Genomic DNA, 27699 nt, shown 5'->3' with positions numbered 1-27699 from the left:
AATCCTCATGTAAAACGTGTGTCTTTTGAAGCGGAAAAGAAGTTGGTAAATCCGTATTGGTATTGTAATGTATATATCTGGCCATACAGCTCCAATGGGGATTGTCAGTGGGCTTTCCAAAAACTCTCCCTGTATGCGGTATATGGATATAGTAAAGTTGTCACGCTAAGTACGGGGAAGCACTAAGCGAATGGCGACAGGGAAGGGTAACTAGGGAAGGGGGAGATGGTGACCCCTGAGCAAGCCTACCGCTGGGCCCTGGCTCCCTCACCACCTTAGAAAGGTTCCGCACCTATACGCAGAGCCGGATACATGACTGTGGCTGACCCTGAAGTAGGCCCTAGATAGGGAGTGGATTGGATGAATGCCTAATCAACCCCACTAAGCTCTAAATAAGACATAGGGATAACAAATAGGGGGAAAGTAATCAAATAACATCTCCAGATGACTCAAGGAGAGGAATTACAATAATAACAAAGTTTATTCAGATGTATGCAAGCCGACTGCTCGCACTGAAGACTTAAGGGTATTAGACCTATTTCCAGCACAGAGTAAGGCCCGTTTCACACGTCAGTGAAAAACACAGACGTTTTTCACTGGCGTGTAAAACACGCACATGTCCCTGCGTGTGCCGAAAATCACGGCACACGTGGGTTGTCTAAGTGCAATCCGGGCTCCGTTCTCCGTGGCCCGTGATTGCACTTAGAGATTCACTCACCTGCGCCCGCTCCTGCTGTCCGTGGTGCTGAATCCTCCCACGACGCAGCATCCGGCCAGCGCTGACCCCCGCAGCAGCTGCTTCCGGGTCGGCTGTGTCGTGCATAATGAATATGCGCGACAGTAATCAGCCGGCACAGAAGGAGCAGGGAGAACGGGCTGCAGAGGACATCGCTGGACGCCGGGTGAGTTAAAATGTTTATTATTTTAAAAACACGTTTTTTTCTGGCACGTGTTTCACGGACCACACCACTGCGTGGTCCGTGGAACATCAGTGATGCCAGAAAAAAATGGACATGTCTCCGTGCAGAAATCACGCACACGCGGGTACACCGCATGGAGACACGTGCAGTGACAAATCACTGACGTGTGAGCAGACCCATTCATTAGAATCTGCGTATGTCAGTGATTCTGGTACGTTTAAAAAAAAGCACAAACGTACCAGAATCACTGATGTGTGAAAGGGGCCTAAGGGGAAATAAGGGTATATAAAGACACCAAGGGAAGTGCTGATGAAAAACAGCTGAAAGGGTGAGGAACTCCACAGGGTCCTAAAGAGAAAGGGATGAAAATATAGCAGAGGCGATACATAGGATACCAAATACACAAAGCAGGATTAATAGAAGGTCAGGGAGCAATTTGCGCAGCCAAACGATGTGACCTTCTATAGCCGGACAGCACAGGACTGCCTGTCACCCATGACACACCAGTGACAGAAGTATGACATACATCATTGTACAACTATACAACTAGGGAGATATGTGGACTGCTGAGTGACAATCCCTTTTGGAGCAGAAATAGTGACTGTACAGTTTCCTTTTCACTCAACTTTCCCAGAAACAGTTGTATGTGGCTTTTTGTGTGTGTGTGTGTGTGTGTGTGTATATATATATATATATATATATATAAATGTGATGCCCTGGCGACGCCAGGTGGTCACACATAGAATAGGCCCCTGCATAACACCTTTCCCTCACAGGGTTACATACAGCTGACCAGAAATCCTAGTCACCCCCCCAGGGAAGGACAGGCACACCAGTGGGCGGGACCAGATGGATGAAGAATGCCCACCTAGGGGCCTAGAGAACCCGGGGCAGGAAAACAGTCAGCTGAAGTCATAATTTAGTCTGAGGAGGAGGAGGAGAGAGGACAGGTGTCAGGGTCGCAGCCCTGATGCATCGGCTAGGTGGCAGACGGTGGTCCGTGTCCAGCAGAAGACGGGAAGATGGCTCGGCAGATCCGAGGTGGACCGAGACAGGGTAGGAGCCCGCTGGTACCGACACCGGAGACCCGACCGGAAACCGTGCACATAGGGGGTACTCGGACTCTGAAGCAAGGACCAGAGCCAACAGCCTAGCTAATTAACCGATTGAAGGCAGGATTTTAGGTCCTATCCCAACCAAAGTCCCAAAAGCAGACAACAGCCCACCGCCAGACAACATCCAGTAGCCAGTAGGAAACTGGCTTCTGGATGTTGATCTCCCTAAGGTCGACCATCCTTATCTATATAGTCTTCTACTAGGCATTGCTCTCACTAGCCAGTTTCCTATTCCACACTGATGAGGGGCAAATACCCCGAAACAGCTGTCTGTGGATGGATACCATGTTTTGGCATAGGTGGTTTCCTTGACTGGAGACTGCCCTTCCCGTGGTTTTTCCTTCCCGGTGAAAGACCTGGCTAGCGTCCTGCCAGCGTTGAGAAACATGTGATGGTGTCTCCGCAGCTTCCTTGTTTAGCATATTTCCCAGGGGGCATTGCTCTAGAATCACTGCGTTGAGAAAACACGTGATGATGCTCCGCGGTGCTGGATGTTGATCTCCCTAAGGTCAACCATCCTTACCTATATATATATATATATATATATATATATATATACATATATATATATATATATATATATATATATACACACATAAGCCACATACAGCCGTTTCTGGGAAAGTTGAGTGAAAGAAAAACTGTATAGTCACTATTTCTGCTCCAAAAGGGATATACTGTATGTGTTTGTGTGTGTGTGTGTGTGTGTGTGTGTGTGTGTATATATACGTATGTATATATATATATGTATATATACAGTTAGGTCCAGAAATATTTGGACAGTGACACAATTTTCGCGAGTTGGGCTCTGCATGCCACCACATTGGATTTGAAATGAAATCTCTACAACAGAATTCAAGTGCAGATTGTAACGTTTAATTTGAAGGTTTGAACAAAAATAACTGATAGAAATTGTAGGAATTGTACACATTTCTTTACAAACACTCCACATTTTAGGAGGTCAAAAGTAATTGGACAAATAAACCAAACCCAAACAAAATATTTTTATTTTCAATATTTTGTTGCGAATCCTTTGGAGGCAATCACTGCCTTAAGTCTGGAACCCATGGACATCACCAAACGCTGGGTTTCCTCCTTCTTAATGCTTTGCCAGGCCTTTACAGCCGCAGCCTTCAGGTCTTGCTTGTTTGTGGGTCTTTCCGTCTTAAGTCTGGATTTGAGCAAGTGAAATGCATGCTCAATTGGGTTAAGATCTGGTGATTGACTTGGCCATTGCAGAATGTTCCACTTTTTTGCACTCATGAACTCCTGGGTAGCTTTGGCTGTATGCTTGGGGTCATTGTCCATCTGTACTATGAAGCACCGTCCGATCAACTTTGCGGCATTTGGCTGAATCTGGGCTGAAAGTATATCTCGGTACACTTCAGAATTCATCCGGCTACTCTTGTCTGCTGTTATGTCATCAATAAACACAAGTGACCCAGTGCCATTGAAAGCCATGCATGCCCTACCATCACGTTGCCTCCACCATGTTTTACAGAGGATGTGGTGTGCCTTGGATCATGTGCCGTTCCCTTTCTTCTCCAAACTTTTTTCTTCCCATCATTCTGGTACAGGTTGATCTTTGTCTCATCTGTCCATAGAATACTTTTCCAGAACTGAGCTGGCTTCATGAGGTGTTTTTCAGCAAATTTAACTCTGGCCTGTCTATTTTTGGAATTGATGAATGGTTTGTATCTAGATGTGAACCCTTTGTATTTACTTTCATGGAGTCTTCTCTTTACTGTTGACTTAGAGACAGATACACCTACTTCACTGAGAGTGTTCTGGACTTCAGTTGATGTTGTGAACGGGTTCTTCTTCACCAAAGAAAGTATGCGGCGATCATCCACCACTGTTGTCATCCGTGGACGCCCAGGCCTTTTTGAGTTCCCAAGCTCACCAGTCAATTCCTTTTTTCTCAGAATGTACCCGACTGTTGATTTTGCTACTCCAAGCATGTCTGCTATCTCTCTGATGGATTTTTTCTTTTTTTTCAGCCTCAGGATGTTCTGCTTCCCCTCAATTGAGAGTTCCTTAGACCGCATGTTGTCTGGTCACAGCAACAACTTCCAAATGCAAAACCACACACCTGTAATCAACCCCAGACCTTTTAACTACTTCATTGATTACAGGTTAACGAGGGAGACGCCTTCAGAGTTAATTGCAGCCCTTAGAGTCCCTTGTCCAATTACTTTTGGTCCCTTGAAAAAGAGGAGGCTATGCATTACAGAGCTATGATTCCTAAACCCTTTCTCCGATTTGGATGTGAAAACTCTCATATTGCAGCTGGGAGTGTGCACTTTCAGCCCATATTATATATATAATTGTATTTCTGAACATGTTTTTGTAAACAGCTAAAATAACAAAACTTGTGTCACTGTCCAAATATTTCTGGCCCTGACTGTATATATATATATATACATATATATATATATATATATATATATATATATATATATATATATATATATATATATATATATATATATATATGTATATATATGTGTGTGTGTGTGTGTGTATATATATATATATATATATATATATGTATATATGTCTGGATACAGGATATGAGATGTCTGATATGGTAGCATCTTGCACTCAAGTTTATGTGTAATTAGGCACATCGACAAGTCTCTTAGTAGGAAATGAACTATGGCGGCAGGTGTCCCATTCACTGGTTCCTCAGCAGTGGCTGATACTGTAGGACTGTGCTCTGCTGAAGACACGGCTTTGAGCTGATCACACAAAAAAACCAATGTGTTCTGTCTCATCATTTCTGCATTTACTCGGGCACAAAAGGTCAAATCATTAACCAGCTTCTGACTTGCCAAGAAATAAGACCCTGAAGTCTTCAGACGTAGCTGATCTTAAAGGCTCCCGTCATGTGTATGGAAAGTGACATTGGGTTACAGCATTTACTGTGTCACATACGTGTTTATAGTTCATGACATGTTACTCACCAGTGATGACGGACCACAAAACACAGGCTTGGACTGGCCCACTGGACAACAGGTGAATCCACCGGTGGGCCTTTGTGCTGGAGTGATTCACTTATCCTCCAACATAAGCAGTAGTTGGCCCTATACATTTAGTTCCCTCTGTATAGACAAAGGCAGCATCTCATCATTCATACTACAAACTATCTAAACTTGTGAGGGTATTGTAATATTTACATGTAGCTAAACAGTAGGCTCTGCAGAGTTAGTTATAGGTGGGCTGGTGCCACCCTAGTCCAGCTATGTAGAACGCACCTATATGGTCAATTTTGCTACCTAGATGTGAAATGTGTACGCAATGTATATTTCTAGTTGTTCTATCTCTTTGAGACGACCACCCAAGATAGCATTGAAAAGTGACCTTCTAGGAAGGTGGGCTTCTCAAACATGACTAATATAAAGAATATGTGGAAGAACTAAAATCTGATCTGGTTAAGGTCTCCTCAAGGATGAAGTCTTTGGAGAGGGTTCACGGTACATGTTATTCAGCTTTGATGCAATATTTTTGAAACTAATCAATTAAATTATCAAAAAAAAAGTGTTGCTGTAAAATAAGTTGCATTCAATTACTCAAGTACTGTCATGATTGTGATAGAAGGTATGGGTAAAGGGAATGCCTGAAGTTCCATACATATTCCTTTGTGGACACTTTATTGAGGATCCATACAACTTGGTAGTTGTGTTGAGCCATATTATGGATGATTGTAGCCTTACTGAGGTCATTTCTCATTCATTTTCGAAATGACTGTTATAGAAAGACAAGTACAATGCAGCGGTTAATCCAATCCCCCAGCTATCGCTAAACTATCGTTTAGATAGGGGATAACATTAAAGCGGGCTTTACACGTAGCGACATCACTAGCGATGTCGCTGGTGAAGGCACCCGCCCCTGTCGGTTGTGCGTCAGGAGCAAATCGCTGCCCGTGGCGCACAACATCGCTTACACCCGTCACACGTACTTACCTGCCTAGCGACGTTGCTGTGGCCGGCGAACCGCCTCCTTTCTAAGGAGGTGGTTCGTTTGGCGTCACAGCGACGTCACACGGCAGCCGTCCAATAGAAGCGGAGGGGCGGAGATGAGCTGCCGTAACATCCCGTCCACCTTCTTCCTTCCTCATTGCCGGTGGCCGCAGATAAGCTGTAGTTCATCGTTCCCTGGGTGTCACACATAGCGATGTGTGCTGCCGCAGGAACGACGAATAACCTGCGTTCTCAACAATCAATGATTTTTTGAAAATGAACGACATGTCAACGATGGATGATTTGGTGAGTATTTTCCATCGTTAACGATCGCTCATTGGTGTCACACGCAACGACATCGCTGACGATGCCGGATGTGCATCACGGAATCCGTGACCCCGGCGATATATCGTTAGATACGTCGTTGCGTGTAACGGGGCCTTTATACCCTGGCTTGGACTTCAGGAGAAACAGTGACAGGATTCCAGCAGAGAAGACTGGGATAAAATCTTCATGCCTTATTAGAAACCATTATAAATATGTACAGCGTCACTGGCATCAAACAGACCCCTCAGAGGGCATATCCGATGCGTTTCAATAAAGGTATAATCTTATCCATGATGTGGTATGATCAGACCATGTCCCTGCACGTTCAGACACGACCATTACACAGTACACAGCAGGGGCACATATATAAGATTATCTCAGCTCAGAAACATTTTTTTAAAACGCATCCAATTGTGGAAATTATTATTACTCCAAGATCTATTGATTAAAATGAACATTGTTCTTGGGAAAACCCCTTTAATTACATCAAATTATAGAGGAATAAAACCTGTTAAACTGCAGAGTGTGAATCCTACTGTTAATGCTAACAATTAAAGAACAGTTTTTAATACGCTAAAATACTAAAAGTCTACTAGATTTATGCGTGAATATTTAATCGCTACATGTAAAACATTCTTATTCCTTTTCCAGGGATCTTAAACTGGACAATATTCTTCTGGACGCAGAAGGCCACTGTAAACTGGCGGACTTTGGGATGTGCAAAGAGGGAATTCTGAATGGCGTAACTACAACAACCTTCTGCGGTACGCCAGACTACATCGCTCCTGAGGTAGGTGCTGATCACATGAAGACGAGAGAATTAATAAAGGCTATTAATAAAACCGTGCATCATCCTTTTTCTTCTGGAATTTTAAATATAGCCTAGTGGTTCCATCAGCATTACAAAGGAATTCTTCCCTGGAGAACTGCTTGAAGTGGTAATATGTCCTCTAACTCCTTGGGAGTTTGCGCGTTGCTGAACAGGCTCAATGCTCATATGTGCATCATCTTAATGATCATCTTAGCACATTATATTTAGAGCCGATGACTTTTATGCTACACCAAACTTTTCCTTAGGGCTCTATTCACCAGGTATAGGCTAAAACTGTGTCCTCTTCACCATTAAGGGGGCTTTACACGCAGCGACATCGCTAGCGATGTCTTTGGTGAAAGCACCCGCCCCCGTCGGTTGTGTGTCACGGGCAAATCGTTGCCCGTGGCACACAACATCGTTAGGACCCGTCACACGTACTTACCTGCCTAGCGGCGTCACAGTGACGGCAGGCGGCCAATAGAAGTGGAGGGGCGGAGAGCAGCCGACAGAAAGTGACGTTCACCTCGTTGCCGGAGGACGCAGGTAAGGTGTTGTTCGTTGTTCCTGGGTTGTCACACGTAGCAATGTGTGCTGCCTCAGGAACGACGAACAACCTGCATCCAGCACCATCAACGATATTTGGGATTAGAACGAGGTGTCAACGATAAGGTGAGTATTTTTGATTGTTAGCGGTCGTTCGTATGCGTCACACGCAACGACATCGCTAACGAGGACAAATGTGCGTCACGAATTCCGTGACCCCAACGACATCTCGTTAGCAATGTCGTTGCGTGTAACGGGGCCTTTATCCAGCACCCAGCTGATATATATTGAGATACTTATTATTTCGTCATAGAATAATATAGTAGAATGCGTTGTTCTGTACAAACAGTAATGAAAAAACATATACTTTATTTTTAATGGGGGTATTCCATTGAATGCCGATATAGCAGCCTTCTATTGGAAGTATATGTTGGGTGAGTCTCCAGATGTATATCTCATACACTATATGGAGAAAAGTATTGGGACACACGTAATCATTGAATTCAGCTTGTTGCTTCAGCCCCCGGTGTATAACATCCGGCCCCGCACCATACCATCTGCCTTTACTAGCATGTGTGACAGAACGGCAATTGGTACCGGCATCATCCTGTAATTCATCATCGTTGTAATAAATAATGTATTCCTCATGAAATATTTCCCCATCACCTACAGTATGAGTGAAATTATTGAGAAGTGGAAGGACCCACAGAAACTCAGCCATAAAGTGAAGACCACGTAACGTTACAGAGCGGGGGGCTGAGTGATGAGGAGCAGAGGGCAGAAAAGTCACCAATGCTCTGCTGACCCCATAACTGCAGAGTCCAAACATCCTCTGGAATTAGCATCAGCACCAAAACCGTGCCCTTTCAGGAGCTTTATTAAATGGGTATCCATGGCTGGGCTGCTGCACGCATGGTCAGCCTCAGGCCCCTTACTTCCAGTGAAAGGAAATCTTGATACTTAAGTATACAAGACATTTTGGACAATTGTAGCTTCGATCTTTGAAGAAATAGTTTTGGGAAGACCCTTTTCTGTTTTCCATGACTGTGCCCAGTGCACAATGTCCATAAACACATGGTTGGGAATTTGGTTTCGAAAAACAATCATGGCTGCTCAGAGCCTTGACTTCAACCCCATCCAACACCTTTGGGATGAGCTAGAACAGAAATTGTGAGCCCGACTTCTCCTACAGCATCAGTGCCTGACCTCACAAATGCTCTTATGGATGAATGGGCAAAAGTTACCACAGACACCCTCCAAAATGATGTAGTAAGCCTACCCAGAAGAGTGGCTAAGTTGTAGCTGAAAGTGGCCAATGCCATGTTAATACCTATGTATTTGGAATGGAAATCCACAAATGCTCCTGTAGGGTGTAACATGTAGGTGGTAAATACATGTGTTCATTTAGTGTATTTAGGCGCCTATTGTGTTAAGAGCCTTAAGGGGGCTTTACACGCTACGATATTCCTAGCAATTGCTAGCGATATCGAGCATGTAAGTACCCGCCCCCGTCGTGCATGCGATATCGTGTGATCGCTCCCGCAGCGAACATTATCGCTACGGCAGCGTCACATGCATTTACCTGGTCGGCGACGTCGCTGTGACTGCCGAACAATCCCTCCCTCAAGGGGGAGGTGCGTTCGGCGTCAAAGTGACGTCACCGTGACGTCACTAAGCGGCCGACCAATCAAAGCGGAGGGGCGGAGATGAGCGGGACGTAACATCCCGCCCACCTCCTTCCTTCCGCATTGCCGGCGGGACGCAGGTAAGGAGACGTTCGTCGCTCCTGCGGTGTCACACACAGCGATGTGTTCTGCCGCAGGAGCGACGAACAACAACGATAATAAACCATTAACGATTTTTGGTTTTAGGACGACCTCTCCATGGTGAACGATTTTCACCAATTTTGAGGTCGGTTAAGGACGCTGGTAAGTGTCACACGCTGCGATGTCGTTAATGACGCTGGATGTGCGTCGCAAACAACGTGACCCCGATGATAATTCATTAACGATATCGTAGCGTGTAAAGCCCCCTTTAGTCCATTACTATGACCTAATGTATTGGAGCTTTAAAGGTTAACTAAACTTTGAACTAAATTTTGATAGGTTAATAGTAATTTTGATCTGATGGGGTCCACTAATCGCTGAAAGGAAGAAGTAGAAGGCTACCGATTATCTTTGAGGTGTAGGTGCTCAATATAAAATATATTGGCCTGTACATGTTTCTGCTCATGCTTCCTGATAAGCTCGGCCATTTTGTTCCTTCTTTTTAGCAGATGTTGGATGCTCACCAATCCATAACATACAGTCATATGAAAAGTTTGGGCACCCCTATTAATGTTAACCTTTTTTCTTTATAACAATTTGGGTTTTTGCAACAGCTATTTCAGTTTCATATATCTAATAACTGATGGACTCAGAAATATTTCTGGATTGAAATGAGGTTTATTGTACTAACAGAAAATGTGCAATCCGCATTTTATCAAAATTTGACGGATGCAAAAGTATGGGCACCCTTATCAATTTCTTGATTTGAACACTCCTAACTACTTTTTACTGACTTACTAAAGCACTAAATTGGTTTTGTAACCTCATTGAGCTTTGAACTTCATAGGCAGGTGTATCCAATCATGAGAAAAGGTATTTAAGGTGGCCACTTGCAAGTTGTTGTCCTATTTGAATCTCCTCTGAAGAGTGGCATCATGGGCACCTCAAAACAACTCTCAAATGATCTGAAAACAAAGATTATTCAACACAGTTGTTCAGGGGAAGGATACAAAAAGTTGTCTCAGAGATTTAAACTGTCAGTTTCCACTGTGAGGAACATAGTAAGCAAATGGAAGAACACAGGTACAGTTCTTGTTAAGCCCAGAAGTGGCAGGCCAAGAAAAATATCAGAAAGGCAGAGAAGAAGAATGGTGAGAACAGTCAAGGACAATCCACAGACCACCTCCAAAGACCTGCAGCATCATCTTGCAGATGGTGTCAATGTGCATCAGTCAACAATGGTCCACAGAAAGAAGAATAAGACCGCACCTGTGGACCCGTAGAAGCCTAATTACAGGCGAAACGGCCGTCGTCCGCAGCGGGGGGCCGCATCCAGGTCTCCTCTACCCGCTCACAGCTTACACCTTTTAACCATGAATATGGAATAAAGATTACCGGACGAAACATTGCAGCTTTGGTGCGGTCTTATTCTTCTTTCTGTGGACCATTGGGACTTCCTTCTTCTGTTTTGACCTGCACGCTGATCCGGATTCCTCATTGACAGTTGCTACTATGTTTCCTTACCTATGAGTGAGCCCATGGTTTGACAGATATGCATGTGTAGTGCAGGACTCCGTTCTTTTTGCATCAGTCAACAATACAGCACACGTTGCACAAGGAGAAGATGTATGGGAGAGTGATGCGAAAGACGCCGTTTCTGCAAGCACGCCACAAACAAAGTCGCCTGAGGTATGCAAAAGCACATTTGGACAAGCCAGTTACATTTTGGACGAAGGTCCTGTGGACTGATGAAACAAAGATTGAGTTGTTTGGTCATACAAAAAGGCGTTATGCATGGAGGCAAAAAAACACGACATTCCAAGAAAAGCACTTGCTACCCACAGTAAAATTTGGTGGAGGTTCCATCATGCTTTGGGGCTGTGTGGCCAATGCCGGCACCGGGAATCTTGTTAAAGTTGAGGGTCGCATGGATTCAACTCAGTATCAGCAGATTCTTGACAATAATGTGCAAGAATCAATGACGAAGTTGAAGTTACGCAGGGGATGGATATTTCAGCAAGACAATGATCCAAAACACCGCTCCAAATCTACTTAGGCATTCATGCAGAGGAACAATTTCAATGTTTTGGAATGGCCATCCCAGTCCCCAGACCTGAATATCATTGAAAATCTGTGGGATGATTTGAAGCGGGCTGTCCATGCTCGGCGACCATCAAACTTAACTGAACTGGAATTGTTTTGTAAACAGGAATGGTCAAATATACCTTCATCCAGGATCCAGGAACTCATTAAAAGCTACAGGAAGCGACTAGAGGCTGTTATTTTTGCAAAAGAAGGATCTACAAAATATTAATGTCACTTTTATGTTTAGGTGCTCGTACTTTTGCACCGGTCCAATTTTGTTTAAATGCGGATTGCACATTTTCTGTTAGTACAATAAACCTCATTTCAATCCAGAAATATTACTCAGTCCATCAGTTATTAGATATATGAAACTGAAATAGCTGCTGCAAAAACCCAAATTGTTATAAAGAAAAAAGGTTAACATTAATAGGGGTGCCCAAACTTTTTCATATCACTGTATAAAATCTTTGAGAACGTATAGCATTGATTGATGAACAACTTCTTTTGTCTGGAACCATCATTGAGCAGGACACCTAAGATCACTATCAGACATTTTTACATTGCCTTTACCCCCACTTTGAACTTACATAGATATGCTTAAATATCTCATCTAAAAGTTATTATGTTATGCTTATTCCAGATATTACAGGAATTAGAATATGGACCCTCGGTGGATTGGTGGGCACTAGGCGTCTTGATGTACGAGATGATGGCAGGTCAACCACCTTTCGAAGCCGACAATGAAGATGACCTCTTCGAATCCATCCTGCACGATGATGTCCTCTACCCTGTGTGGCTCAGTAAAGAAGCTGTCAGCATTTTGAAATCAGTAAGTCTTGAATTATATTTTTTTTTATTTCTTTTTTTTTTCCCCAAAAAAACTGAAATTGACTAATAGAGAACGGCCACCCTCTGGGAGTTCACGTGCAGTTCATAGTGGCACTGGTTGGATAATGGAGCCTGGGATAAATTACACTTCTTGTGGGAAAAGAACATAATGTTTGTGTTCTGTGCCGTTGTATGAAGGATAAACCAGAGATCTGAAGACTTGTACTAAAGGGGAAGATTCTGCAGAAGTAGTGTGCGTTACTATATCTATGCCAGGCTGCAGGACTGAAATATAGGGAATGGGTTAAATACGTCAATTGTATTAATTGACAGATTATTATCAATGAACAAAAGTTAACCAACAACCAAACCTACCGACTTCATGTAGACAACTCTGAAGGAGCAGAAGTAAAACTCAAAATCTGTAACAAGCCCCTACCTACCTTGTACCATGTATAATACTGGTGTCTTTTTATATGGTCTTCAGACTCCCTTAACATAGGGGAGGACATATAATTTCCCTAGGAGCCACATGTTTATTGGCCCAACCAAAATGTTGAAATTAATTCTATTCAATATTAAAAATAACATATTATTAGTATTATTTTATATTAATATTAATTTTATTGTATATTATTGAGCACATCAAAACTATATAATTTGCTTATTTTAATAGTTTATAAAAAACACAATAGTAAATCATACTGCTCCTGTTCTTCAGCCCTTGTATTATGATCAACTGCTCGCCTAAAAAAACAGTATGATGGCCCCAACGCCCCCACACACCGTATAATGATGAACAGATCTTCACACTGTTTACAGGACCCCACAGCCCACTATAAAGAGTATGATCCTCCACAGCCCCCAACACAGTATGATGGTTTCCACACCCACCAAAAGGTATAAACACAGAATAACACCCATTCAGTATGATCCCCTAAAACTCCCTATGTGAGAATGATCACCTCGTATGATCACCCATAGTTTCCAACACATTATGATGGCGATCACAGCCCCAAAACAGTATGATGGCCGCCACAGTACCTTATATACAGTATGATGGCCCCAACGGTCCCCCACACAGTATGATCACCCACAGTCTTCAAACAGAATTATGACACCCAGAGCCCCCAACAGAATATGATGGCCTCCATAGCACCCTATATACAGTATGATGACCCCAAAGCACCCTATATACAGTATGATTGTCCCTACATTCCCCCACACAGTATGATCACCCAAAGCCCTCAAGCACAGAATCATGACACCCACAGCCCCCAACAGAATATGATATACAGTGTGATGGCCCCCACAGCACCTTATATACAGTATGATGGCCCTAAAGCACCCTACATATAGTATGATAGTCCCTACACTCCCCTGCACAGTATGATCACCACAGCCCTCAAACACAGAATTATGACAATCAGAACCCCCAATACAATATGATATACAGTATGATGGCCCCCACAGCACCCTATAAACAGTATGATGGCCCTAAACTACCCTACATATAGTATGATGGTCCCTACACTCCCCTGCACAGTAGGATCACCCACAGCCCTCAAACACAGAATTATGATACTCAGAGCCCTCAACAGAAAATGATATACAGTGTGATGGCCCCCACATCACCCTATATACAGTATGATGGCCGCCGCAGCACCCTATATACACTATGATGGCCCCCATAGCATCCTATATACAGTATGGTGGCTCACACAGCATCCTATATATGACAAACAATGGAGAATATGGAAAAATTAATATTTTAACCTTTTCCTCACCTGTGATCTGATTCTCACATGCGAGAGAATGAGTTCACAGTGAATAACATTCGGATTACGCTCGCAGCAGAGGTTGAGCCAAGTGTCATTAGCATATTGTATCCGATTCTCCAACATCGAAAACTATACGCAAGTGTGACCCCGGCCTTAGACACATTCAAAGCTAAGAAGATATTTTAAAAAATGGAGTAAATGCTTCAAATATACGTTTTTTGGGGGGTACAAAATCCTAAAAAATTGTCTAACAATTCATATTACCAGTACGGGGAAGTAATAATCTTCATTATTGGTTGTAATATCGAGTGCTGAGATCGCAGTAGTGACTAATAGCCACTACAAAGATCCAGTTAAGTAAAGATTGTCAGCGCTGAGTGAAGCGATCATCAGGATCATATGGACATTGACCTTTACACCAGACAGCGGCTTTCATTTCATTTTCCACTACTTCACTATTTATTTGTGATGTCTTCATGAAAATTGGTTCATTTGGTCAAAATCTGCATCTGTTTATTTCATGCCACATCAAATAATAGGAATGATTGAAAATAAGAAAATGCATGAATCTGTCCCGCTCTTTTATGTTATTTGGCTTAATTAAGGACAGAAATAACTTATTTAGTAAAAAGTTTTCAGTTCCTGGAAATATTTATTTCCTGGCCATAAATCAAAACCCGCGCCGGAGTAATTTCCAGCTAATAGAAAGATATTATGTCTGTTTCTTGTTATCTTATGAGCTTTCTCTCCTGACGCCCCCATACTCAGGAATGCTCCTGTGTTCTCTACGAGAGGGCTGCTGCCAGAATCCTGTGGCAGCAGCTCTTGTCCAGGATAACAAAGGGATCTGCCGCAGAAATTCAACATAATCTGTTGGGGAAGAATTGGAAGGAGCTCATACACATTAGGCTATTGGTTGACTTTAGTCTATGTCTAGTGCCTTTAGATGTGGGCTATTGCATAACAAGATAGTAGTGACCCTTTGACACGCACAGTTAGTAAACTTTCAATTTTAGTGTTTAATAAAACAAGAAAGAAAAGAAGGGAGGAAGAATAAAAAGAGAGAAAGAAAGAAACAGAAAATAAGAGAGAATATAAGAAAGTAAGGAAAGAGAAGCGATAGAAAGAGAAAGACATAGAGAGAAAGAAAGACAAAGGAGGAAGGAAGAATGAAAGAAAGAAGAAATGAAATAAAGAAGGAAAGAAAGAATGAGAGAGAAAAAATGAAAAAAAGAAGGAAAGAATGAAAGTAGGTATGAAAGAAAAAGAATGAAAGAAGGAAGGAATGAAATTAAGGGGTACTTTGCACACTACGACATCGCAAGCCGATTGTAGCGATGTCGAGCGCGATAGTCCCCGCCCCCGTCGCAGCTGCAATATCTTGTGATAGCTGCTGTAGCGAACATTATTGCTACGGCAGCTTCACACGCACTTACCTGCCCTGAGACGTCGCTCTGGCCGGCGACCCTCCTCCTTCCTAAGGGGGCAGGTCATGTGGCGTCACAGCAACGTCACACGGCAGGCGGCCAATAGAAGCGGAGGGGCGGAGATGAGCGCGACGTAAACATCCCGCCCACCTCCTTCCTTCCTCACTGCAGGCGGGACGCAGGTAAGGAGATGTTCTTCGCTCCTGCGGCTTCATACACAGCGATGTGTGCTGCCGCAGGAACGAGGAACAACATTGTATCTGTCGCTGCAGCGAAATTATGGAAATGACCGACACTACACAGATCACTGATTTTCAACACTTTTGCGATCGTTTATCGGTGCTTCTAGGCTTTACACTTTGCGACGTCGTTACCGGCGCCGGATGTGCGATGTCGCAACGTGCAAAGTACCCCTAAGAAAGAATGAAAGAAAAAGAAAGAATGAAGGAAAAGGAAAGAAAAAATGAAAGAAAAAGAAAGAATCAAAGAATAAAAGAAAAAAAAGAGAGAAGGAAAGAATAAAAGAAAAAAATGAGAGAAAAATAAGGATAGATGAAAGAAAGAGAAACAAAGAAAGAAGGAAAGAATAAGAGAGGGAAATAGAAACAAATACAAAAAAAAGAGAAAGAAAGGCATGATTTTATAATAAATCGGAAAGTAAGAACGAGAAAGGAAGAAATTAAGAAATTAAGAGAACAAAATCAGAAAGTAAGGAAGGAAAATAGAGAATGTAAGACAGATAACAAACGAAAAAAAGGAAAGATCAAAAAAAAAGAAGAGCGTAATTTTATCATAAATATTTTTTTTACAGTGATCCTTAAAAGCATTTAAATATTCTAGTTTTTATAGCAGGCCATACCGCATACACATTATATTAACATTTCCTGTTTTGTGCATTTTAAATTTGCTGTGTAGACTGAGACAGAGTTAGCAGAGTCATAAGGAGGCAGAAGATAAAAGACAGCTCGATATTACAGCAAACACCAAAAATCGTCTCGTACGTAACGATGTTGTTCCTCGTTCCTGCGGCAGCACAAATTGCTATGTGTGACACCGTCGGAGCGACGAACATCTCCTTACCTGCCTCCACCGGCAATGCGGAAGGAAGGAGGTGGGCGAGATCTTCCGCCCGCTCATCTCCGCCCCTCCGCTTCTATTGGACGGCTGCCGTGTGATGTTGCTGTGATGCCGCACGACCCGCCCCCTTAGAAAGGAGGCAGATCGCCGGCCAGAGCGACGTTGCAGGGCAGGTAAGTACGTGTGACGGGTGTAAGCGATGTTGTGCGCCACGGGCAGCGATTTGTCCGTGACGCACAACCGACGGGGGCGGGTACGCTCGCTAGCGATATCGGTACCGATATTGCAGCGTGTAAAGCACCCTATAGGCTTTGCTGGGGAAGCAAAGTCATGCAGTTTTGAGCCCAAAAACGCACCCGAAAAACGCGCAAAAACGCACTGTGCGCACATAGCCTAAAGGTTTTGCAGCTGCCAGAAAGGTCATAATCCCAACTGCACTGTTAATATAGAGGTTGTAATAGGATGTTGTGTCCTTTTAATTTGGCAGCTCCTAGAATAGTATGTAAATATAAAGTCTAATTAATTATAAATATGTAAAAAATGATAAAGAATATAATGAACACCATAGCAATCTTTTGAATGGCCCTAATGCAGGGCTGCCCCTGTTTGATATCTGCAGGTGATGGGAGACGGGAAGGTTCCCAATCAAACATTTGTTATGGAACCCTGGCTTTACCCGTTTTGCCCCTGGCATTAATTAATGTAATTGTTTAAAGATTTATTATTTATTATTAGACTTTCTCTTTGAATATTAATTTTAAAAAACCCTTAAAAAGGCTTGTGTAGCCACAACATTGATGATCTGTCCCCCAAATAGGGAATCTTTATACGATCGATGGGGGTCCATCACAAGAGTATCAAAACATTAAGAACTGACTGCCAAACATTGAATAGACTTGTGCTTTGCTGCTCCATTCTACATGTTTACATGCTGGTGACCAAATTCAAGAAATGTGTCAAATTCCAGATATTCACACATCTCCCTGATAAACTAAAAGGGTTTACTCATCTCATAAAACGGTGGCATATCACTAAAACAGATAAAATACAACTTGTCCTCATCTACGATCTGTTTAGGGCAGAATCTGCATCGCTTTTTATCCACCCGCTTCCTCACACTTAGTGTTGGTGACGTCATTCAGTGATGTTTGCAAAATATCACAGCACTGATGGCAAAATCATTAGATGGATACATCGACACTGGAAGTGTGAGGAAGTGTCACCGGGTATGTAATGACAGGACAGGGCCCCCTAGGCTGTCCCTCAGACTGGAGTCCCTGCGCTGTCCCTTATCTCAGAGGTAGTCTTGATAGTAGCCAGGTCCGAGCCCCCAGTATGACCCTGACTCCTGCTCAAGCCCTGATCTTACTCCCCCTCTCCCCCACCGCTGGGGAGGAGCTGGAAAACACAAAGACAAAACCACACAAACGACATGGACAAGGGACAGAAACTCGTACAAACTTGACTCAGAACATACAGGAGAGACAATATGTGTAAAGGGGAACAACTACAAAAGGGGAGAAAGTAACACACAACGGTCGAATGGTCACACTGCTCAAAATCGCAACACAGATCACCATAAACAGGATAACCACCAAAACCGGGATCGCTGGAGCTTATGCTGAAGATATCTTTGGCGCATACAGGAAGAAAACCGTGCCTTAAATAGGGAGGAGACAGCTGCACGTGGCAACTAACAACCTGAGCTCTTAGTTCCTGCTCACCTGTCTGCAGAAATGAACTTCTGCAGGGCTGAAGGCCAGTGAACCTGAATCGGCTGACGCCCGGCTCCGGCTGAGTAATTCAGAAACCTCAGGTTGCTTGTCAAGCTCTGTGGTGTGAACACAGTCTGACGGTGCTGTGCCACCAGGTGCGTGCAGAGCCGAACATCACATAACAAGAAGAGGGAGGACTCATTGATTTTGTGGACTCTGCCCTAAAGATCGAGAAAAGTTGTATTTTATCTGTATCTGTGAAGCATGCTGGAGCATTTAATTTAGCCTTGCCTTCTCCAATCTACCTAGTGCCCTTGTGGTTTAAAGAGTGCCTGATAAATAATTATAGCGATATAACACGAAATCAATTCTGCAACCCTTCAGGATGAAATCTACTACTGTTATGGCAAGTATCATCACAATATGAGATGGGAAAACCCTCTTGAAGGAAATCTCTTTGAGAGCAGCATGAGATAAGGGCAGAGACCCTGATTCCAGTGATGTATTCTTACTAGGCACCTTGCTGTAGTTTTAAGTAAAATCCCTGTTTTATCTGCTGCAGTTTTACCAGTTCTCTGAATGGTGAGCGCTGTATAATCCCATTCACACCACTGATTGGCAGCTTTTTGTGTACACTAAACAAATCAGTGGAGGGGGCGTGTTTGGACTACCTGGCAGCAGGTTTACTAGTGCTATAATGATAATCTCCTGCTGATAAAACAGTGATTTTATAAAAACTACAGCAAGTCACTGCTGGAATAAGAGCCCCTGTTCCTATGTTATTTTGCTCTCAAATTAGGTAGCAAAATAATGGTGACAGATTCCCTTTAAGAAAAATGAAAGGTTTTCTATACAAGTAAATATGACCTCTGATGAAAGAAGGGTGTGGACAGAATAACATTGCAATGATGCACAGAGCATGTAAACAGGGGGATTATTTCTGGATTTAAAGTCATTGAATATTTAGGACTCCTGGGGTTTGGGTATGAGCCAAAATACAATGTAATCTTCAGGTCTCTTTTACAGGGAAATATAAAGTCATTGTTTTATCCAGAGATCTTCATTCTCTCGTTATATCTGAGCATCGGATCATATTGTATAATATATGATATGATATATGATATGGGGCAGATATGTCAGTAAGGGCATAACCAGCCTCACAAATGGTGCAAGTGAAGACGTCAGGAAAGACTTAACGATCAACGAGTTGGAGGAATTTGGTCAAATGATCTCCGACATAAATAAACGAACGAAAAGACAATTCAGCTTGTACAATCAAGCCTAGAAAATTCATTGTGTCCCCTATTATTAATAGTCGTGGAGCTGGTCACTCTGTGATCCAAGTCACATAGGCCAGTGATGTTGTTGTGCTGCACAGGAAAGGCTGCGGAAGCTCCGAGGCGTCTGTGCAGTTTACTGGAGAATGCTAACAAGGGATTAGACTTGGAACACTTGATTTCCTTACATTGTGCGAGCAGACACTGGTCGGACTGACTTTAGCCAGAAACAAGTCATTTAAGGTGGATTTTTTACAATGCAAAGTTGCATTTTTCGGAAAGAATCTCTCAATGCATCAGCAACATAAAATCTTCTGCATTGGTTCTATCATGACGTAGGAAAATAGGAGGTGAAAGACTTCCAGAGTCTATTGATAAGTTGCATATTGATAAGCAATCAGTAAATTAGCTTCATGCCTAAAGGGCTTTGATGTCTATGAGGAAATAAAAACAATTATTTGGTAGGTTGCATTAAAATGCGATGGGACAACGATCAATCAATACACTCATTCCATCCCAAGGGGTTTCTACAGATCTGTCTTCTCGGAGGTGTTACTTATACAAGGCTGGGTCCAGGTTAGTGTGAGAGCAGAATTTACTAGAATTGTCATCGCCTTTTAGGATGTAGACATTTCCTGCTAAGGAATGTTCAGGTCAAGGAAGTGATGCTCAGCAGAATCTCGGTGTGACGTCTGCACGGGGCCACGGCCAAACTTTGTGTTATAAAGTGCAGGTTTCAATTATTCTTCTTGTTTTAATATTTCTTCTCGATTTTTCTGAACATTTTTTAGGGAATCTGTCAGCTGTTTTGTGCTATGTAATCTGAGAGCAGCACAAGACCCTGATTCCAGCAATGTGTCACTTGCTGGGCTGCTTGCTGCACTTTTGATAAAATCACTGTTTTATCTGCTGCAGAGCTAGCAGTTCACTAAATGCTGAGCTTTATATAATCCCGCTCACACCACTGATTGGCATCTTTTTGTGTGTAAAGCTTGCTTTACACGCTGCAATGTATCTTACGATGTGTCGGCGGGGTCACGTCGTAAGTGACGCACATCCGGCATCGTAAGGTACATTGCAGTGTGTGACAAGTACGTGCGATTGCGATTGAACAAAAATCCGTTCATCGCATACACATCGTTCATTCCTCATGAATTGAACGTGAGGTTGTTCAATGTTCCCGAGGCAGCACACATCGCAGTGTGTGACACCCCAGGAACATTGAACAGATCTTACCTGCGTCCCGAGGCTTCCGCCGGCAATGCGGAAGGAAAGAGGTGGGCTGGATGTTTACGTCCCGCTCATCTCCGCCCCTCCGCTTCTATTGGCCGGCTGCCACGTGACATGGATGTGACGCCGAATGTCCCTCCCACTCCAGGAAGTGGACGTTCGCTGCCCACATCGAGGTCGTATGGTAGGTAAGTACGTGTGACGGGGGTTAATCGTTTGTGCGGCTTGTTCAACAAATTGAACGTGCCACACATACGATGGGGGCGTTGCAAATCGCATACGATATCGTATGCGAAATTGCAACGTGTAAAGCAGGCTTAAAAAAAGTCCAGCTCACTACAATCTTCACCCAGGATACTCAGAGCACGGAATCGTCTTTGCTAGGACGTAAGACCCCAATGGAAAGATGAAGGATAATCCTTCACAAGTAAAACAATTTCTTTATTGTAGATATAATAAAAGTCCAGGAAGGATAACAGCTTTTTGTGTACACTGTGCATAGGCAGAAAGCTGCCAATCAGTGGTATGGGTGGGGTTGTACAGAGCAGAAGGACTGCATGACATGAGACAGCTAGTCTTCTAGTGATAATCTCTGGCTGACAAAACACTGATTTTATTTAAACTACAGCAAGCAACCTAGTAAGTTGAGCTGATTTAGGAAAGGCTGCATTCACAGGGGGTTGGACCCGATGGCGCTTGAGGTCCCTTCCAACTTTACCATTCTCTGATTCTATGATTGATTCTATGAAGTAAAGCCAGCTTTACACCTTACAATTAGGTGTGCAATCTCGTATGCGATGTGACACGCCCAGGTCGCATATGGGATCTAATGAGATCAGACGTAGGTCGTTCATTTGCTGTCACACGAGCGTTAGTAGTCTATGTTAAATTGATCAATTTTGTGTGCGATCCTTTAGATCATGTGTTCCGTGACGAATGCATTGTGCTCCCTTTTTTTTTTTATTTATTGACTTACCAAGCGTGTGTAATGTGTAGGGATGCGTTTTTACTATGTCATCTGCCATTCAGCTCTGCTACATGGCCGCTGACAGCAGACACAGACAGCCATGTAGCAGAGCTGAATGGCAGATGACAGCAGACACAGAAAGAGCCGCACGATCAGAATGAACTCGGGTTAACTTCACCCGACTTCATTGTCATGCTGCGGCTCTGTCTGTGTCATGTCCTGATTAGCGGTCACCTGTGAAGGACTCACCGGTGACCGCTAAACTCCTGAGTGACTGAATTGAGCAGCCCTCTCTCATATACTCACCGATCCCCGATCACCGGCGCAGCGCTGCACGGCTTTCTCACTGCTCCGGCGGCTTTTACTATTTTGAAAAAGCCGGCCGCTCATTAAACAATCTCGTATTCCCTGCTTTCCCCGCCCACCGGCGCCTATGATTGGTTGCAGTGAGACACGCCCCCACGCTGAGTGACAGGTGTCACACTGCACCCAATCACAGCAGCCGGTGGGCGTGTCTATACTGTGCAGTGAAATAAATAATTAAATAATTAAAAAAACCGGCGTGCGGTCCCCCCCAATTTTAAAACCAGCCAGATAAAGCCATACGGCTGAAGGCTGGTATTCTCAGGATGGGGAGCTCCATGTTATGGGGAGCCCCCCAGCCTAACAATATCAGCCAACAGCCGCCCAGAATTGCCGCATACATTAGATGCGACAGTTCTGGGACTGTACCCGGCTCTTCCCGATTTGCCCTGGTGCGTTGGCAAATCGGGGTAATAAGGAGTTATTGGCAGCCCATAGCTGCCACTAAATCCTAGATTAATCATGTCAGGCGTCTCCCCGAGATACCTTCCATGATTAATCTGTAAGTGACAGTAAATAAACACACACACCCGAAAAAATCCTTTATTAGAAATAAAAAACACAAACATATACCCTGGTTCACCACTTTAATAAGCCCGAAAAAGCCCTCCATGTCCGGCGTAATCCAGGATGCTCCAGCGTCGCTTCCAGCTCTGCTGCATGGAGGTGACCAGAGCTGCAGCAGACACCGCCGCTCCTGTGACCTCCACGCAGCAAATGAAGACAGCCGCGCGATCAGCTGAGCTGTCACTGAGGTTACCCGCTGTCACTGGATCCAGCGGTGGCCGCGGGTAACCTCAGTGACAATCGTAATCGATAATGTTCAATACGGCAGCTATCACAAGATATTGCAGCTGCGACGGGGACGGGGACTATCGCGCTCAGCATCGCAAGCATCGGCTTGCGATGTCGTAGTGTGCAAAGTACCCCTAAAGGCTACTTTACACACTGCGATATCGGTCCCGATATCGGTAGTGTGGGTACCCGCCCCCATCTGTTGTGCGACACGGGCAAATCGCTGCCCGTGCCGCACAACATCGCCCAGACCTGTCACACATACCTGCCCGGCGACGTCGCTGTGACCGGCGAACCGCCTCCTTTCTAAGGGGGCGGTCCGTGCGGCGTCACAGCGACGTCACTGAGCGGCCGCCCAATAGCAGCGGAGGGGCGGAGATGAGCGGGACGTAACATCCCGCCCACCTCCTTCCTTCCGCATAGCGGCCGGGAGGCAGGTAAGGAGAGCTTCCTCGTTCCTGCGGCGTCACACATACCGATGTGTGCTGCCGCAGGAGCGATGAACTACATCGTTACTGCTGCAGTAACGATTATCGAAAATGGACCCTCATGTCACCGATGAGCGATTTTGCATGTTTTTGCAACGATGCAAAATTGCTCATCGGTGTCACACGCAACGGCATCGCTAATGCGGCCGGATGTGCGTCACAAATTCCGTGACCCCAACGACTCCGCCTTAGCGATGTCGCAGCGTGTAAAGCCCCCTTAAAAGTACATCACAAGTGTAATGGATCCATAACCTAAAACGACCATGAAAAAATACCGCAATACAATTTCTATACCTATATTCTAGTTATGCACCGATACTCCACAGTTTACCATGAAAACCAATTCACAGCAATGTTTTCTTTCCATAGTTTATGACGAAGAATCCTAACAAGAGGCTCGGATGTGTGCCGGCCCAGGGGCTAGAAGAAGCCATTAAACAACATCCGTTCTTCAAAGAAATTGACTGGGTACTTCTAGAGCAGAGGAAAATCAAGCCGCCATTTAAACCACGAATTGTAAGTAGACGCAAAACGGCCTGTAATAGACAGTATGGACCAAAGGGTGGCCGGAAATATGTTATAGCTGTATTTGTATGGAGATGTGTGTGTATGTTATACAGAGGGGGGAGTTTCCATAGGTGGCACGTGGGCTGTCATGTGGATGTATCTACTTCCATACCAGAAATGGCGGACTAGGGTTGCCCCTTGGGTCTTGTTCGCGTTTTCTGTTTACTTTTAGCATGTGCGATGCTAATCCTGCCAACGTACATGCTGGATGTTTTGATAATGGTCCATTAGTCATCTTGCCCAATATGACAATACATTGCAAAAAAAAGTATGGAAGAGCGTACTACTGTAGACTACGGAGTCCTGTTAAAGAGTAAACCACGCGGTAGACATATCTTTAATCATTGCTACCTGTGGGTGATGGATGATTCCATTAGGTACGGTTTTCCACTATCACATTACTCCCCACTTTTGGCCAGCGTCATGTAAAATTAATAAATCAGATAGTGCTCATCCACTCCCATGTTTAGCTGCTGCCCCAGACTCTGTGGTCTTGCTGCATATGACTATACTGCACATCACCGCTGCAGCCAGTCACTTAGCTCAGCAGCTTCAGCTGTCTACATCAGAGAAGCACAGAGCTCAGTGATTGGCTGCAGTGTTAATATGTGCTGTAGTTATTGCTTTACCATTCTGGGGATAGATACAACATTTTAACTGCTTTGTGTTGCGTTTCTTCACAAAGAACAGTGACCAAAAAATGAAAATTACACCTTCAATTTTTTTTCTTTGTGGTGTTTACTACCGAATATGGATAGAATTATTGTATATATTGATAAATTGGACTTTAATTTACTGATAAATATATATATATTATATATATATTATAATATATATTATAATTTATATATAATATATTTATTTACTTACAGTGACTTTTGAAAGTATTCACCCCCTTAGTTTTTTACATATTTTTTTACATAACATTTTGTGTTGACATATTTTCGCAATCTGATTTGCATGTGATGTATCAGCACTAAATAATCTAAGTTGGGGAAATGAAGTGAGAAAAATATAGCCAAAAAATACATTTATAGGATAAAATAAACATTGCCATGTGCATATGTATTAACCCCTTTTGCTATGAAGCCCCTGATAATAAGTCACATGCTTAGTGAAAGGAAATCCACCTGTGTGCAATCTTAGGCTATGTGCCCATGGGACTATGCACCTGCGGATTTTGCCGCTAAAACCTGCGGATTTATCTGGATTTTCTAGATAAATCCGCAGGTTTTAGCAAGTACAGACACTCCCCATGTTATCCTATGGGACATGGATAGCTGCGGATTCCGGGGAGCTGCTGCAGGAAACCTGCAGACATACTTGCGGATATATCTGCAGGTACATTGTCCCGTGGGCACATAGCATAAAGGGGGCTTTACACGCTACGATATCGTTAATGTTTTATCGTCGGGGTCACGTCGTTAGTGACGCACATCCGGCGTCATTAACGGTATCGCAGCGTGTGACACTGACCAGCGACCTTAAATGTCCTCCAAACTGGTGAAAATCGTTCACCATGGAGAGGTCGTCCTAAAACCAAAAATTGTTAATGGTTGTTTATAGATGTTGTTCCTCGTTCCTGCGGCAGCACACCTCGCTGTGTGTGACACCGCAGGAGCGAGGAACCTCACCTTACCTGCGTCCCGCCCGCAATGAGGAAGGAAGGAGGTGGGCGGGATGTTCGTCCCGCTCATCTCCGCCCCTCCGCTTTGATTGGCCGGCCGCTTAGTGACGTCGCGGTGACGTTGTCGTGATGCCGAAGGCACCTCCCCCTTGAGGGAGGGATTGTTCGGCAGTCACAGCAACGCCGCCGACCAGATAAGTGCGTGTGATGCTGCTGTAGCGACAATGTTCGCTGCGGCAGCGAGCACACAATATCGCATGCACGACGGGGGCGGGTGCTTTTGCGTACGATATTGCTAGCAATTGCTAGAAATATCGTAGCGTGTAAAGCCCGCTTAAGTGTCCTGTGGTTTGATAGTATATGCACACCTTTACTGAAAGGCCACAGAGGTTGCAACACCATTAACCAAGAGGCACCGCTAACCATACACCATGAAGACCAAAGAGATCTCCAAACAAGTCTGGTACAAAGTTGTTGTGAAGTACAAGTCATTGTACAAGGATTGGGTTCTAAAAAAATATCCCAATGTATGGTAATCAATGGAGTACTATCAAATCCGTTATCATCAAATGGAAATAACATGGTACCACAACAAGCCTACCAATAGAGGGCCGACCACCAAACCTCTCAGCCCGGGCAAGGAGTTCATTAATCAGAGATGCAAAACAGAGACCAAAGGTAACCCTGAAGGAGCTGCAGAGTTCCCAAGCAGTGACTGGAGTATCTATCCATACGACCACAATAAGCCATACACTCCATAGAGATGGCCTTTATGGAAGAGTGGCCAGAAAAAGCCTTTACTTACAGCCAGATCTTGGTAGCCTTATTTTGATTTTGACGACAAGTATGTGGGAGACTTCTCAAATGTATGGAGGAAGGTGCTGTGGTCAGAGACCAAAATTGAACTTTTTGACCACCAAGCTAAACACTATGCCTGGCGCCAAACCACCACAACTCATCACCCCAAGAACACCATCCCCACAGTGAAACATGGTGGTGGCAGCATCATGCTGTGGGGATGTTTTTTGGCAGCTAGGTCAGGGAAAATGGTCCGAGTTGAAGGGAAGATGGATGGTAAGAAATACAGAGATATTCTTGAGCAAAACCTGTTTAAGTGTGACAGTGATTTGAAACTGGGATGGAGATTCACCTTTCAACAGGGCAATGACCCAAAGAAAGCTGCTAAAGTAACAGTTTTCATAGAATGCAGCCCAGGAGCTGCAGAAGGTGATTCTTTTAGTTTAATAGGTAAAAATCTGGTGACAGGTTCCCTTTAAAGGAGCTGGAGCAGTTTTGTCTTCAGGAATGGACGAAAACCCCAGTGATAACATGTGGACAGCTCATAGAGAAGCAACTTACAGCTGTAATTGCCGCAAAATGAGGCTCTACAAAGTATTGACTTTAGGGGGGTGAATAGTTATGCACACTGAAGTTTTCAATTATTTTGTCGTTGTTGTTTGCTTCACAATAAAAAGAAAACCAAATCCTCACAGTAGTAGGCATGTTCTATACATGACCTGATGCAAACTCTCAAAACAAAACAGTGAAATTACAGGTTGTGATGTAGCAAAACACGAAAAATGCCAAGTGGAGGGGGGGGAGAAACTTTCCTGAGGCACTATATTATTATTATTATAGTGCCATTTATTCCATGGCGCTTTACAAGTCAAAAGGGTATACATAAAAACAAGTACAATAATCATGAACGATACAAGATACAGAAAGGTACAGGAGGAGAGAGGACCCTGCCCGCGAGGGCTCACAGTCTACAGGGGATGGGTGAAGGTACAACAGGTGAGGACAGAGCTGGTTGCGCAGTGGTGTACTGGACTGGGGGTATTGTAGGTTGTAGGCTTCTCGGAAGAGATGGGTCTTCAGGTTCATTTGAAGCTTTCCACGGTAGGTCTGATATGCTGGAGTAGACAGTTCCAGAGTATAGGGGAGGCACGAGAGAAATCTTGGATGCAATTGTGGAAAGACAAGATAAGAGAGGAGTAAAGAAGGGGATCCTGCGAGAATTGGAGG

At 43.9% G+C, this 27699-nt stretch overlaps 1 protein-coding gene across 1 annotated transcript in view; it reads left to right on the top strand.

Moving 5' to 3' along the window:
- PRKCE (protein kinase C epsilon) overlaps positions 1-27699 on the top strand; it is a 616040-nt gene that overhangs the window by 547613 nt on the left and 40728 nt on the right. The window contains exons 12-14 of the mRNA XM_075339195.1: positions 6976-7114; positions 12173-12361; positions 23850-23996. Of these exons, the coding sequence (XP_075195310.1) occupies positions 6976-7114; positions 12173-12361; positions 23850-23996 (475 nt within the window). The remainder of the gene's footprint in view (positions 1-6975; positions 7115-12172; positions 12362-23849; positions 23997-27699) is intronic.

The sequence above is a fragment of the Anomaloglossus baeobatrachus genome, chromosome 3, assembly GCF_048569485.1.
Source record: "Anomaloglossus baeobatrachus isolate aAnoBae1 chromosome 3, aAnoBae1.hap1, whole genome shotgun sequence".
NCBI classification, from domain to species: domain Eukaryota; kingdom Metazoa; phylum Chordata; class Amphibia; order Anura; family Aromobatidae; genus Anomaloglossus; species Anomaloglossus baeobatrachus.
The sequence above is the reverse complement of the archived record's forward strand: the minus strand, read 5'-3'. Positions and strand labels throughout refer to the sequence as shown.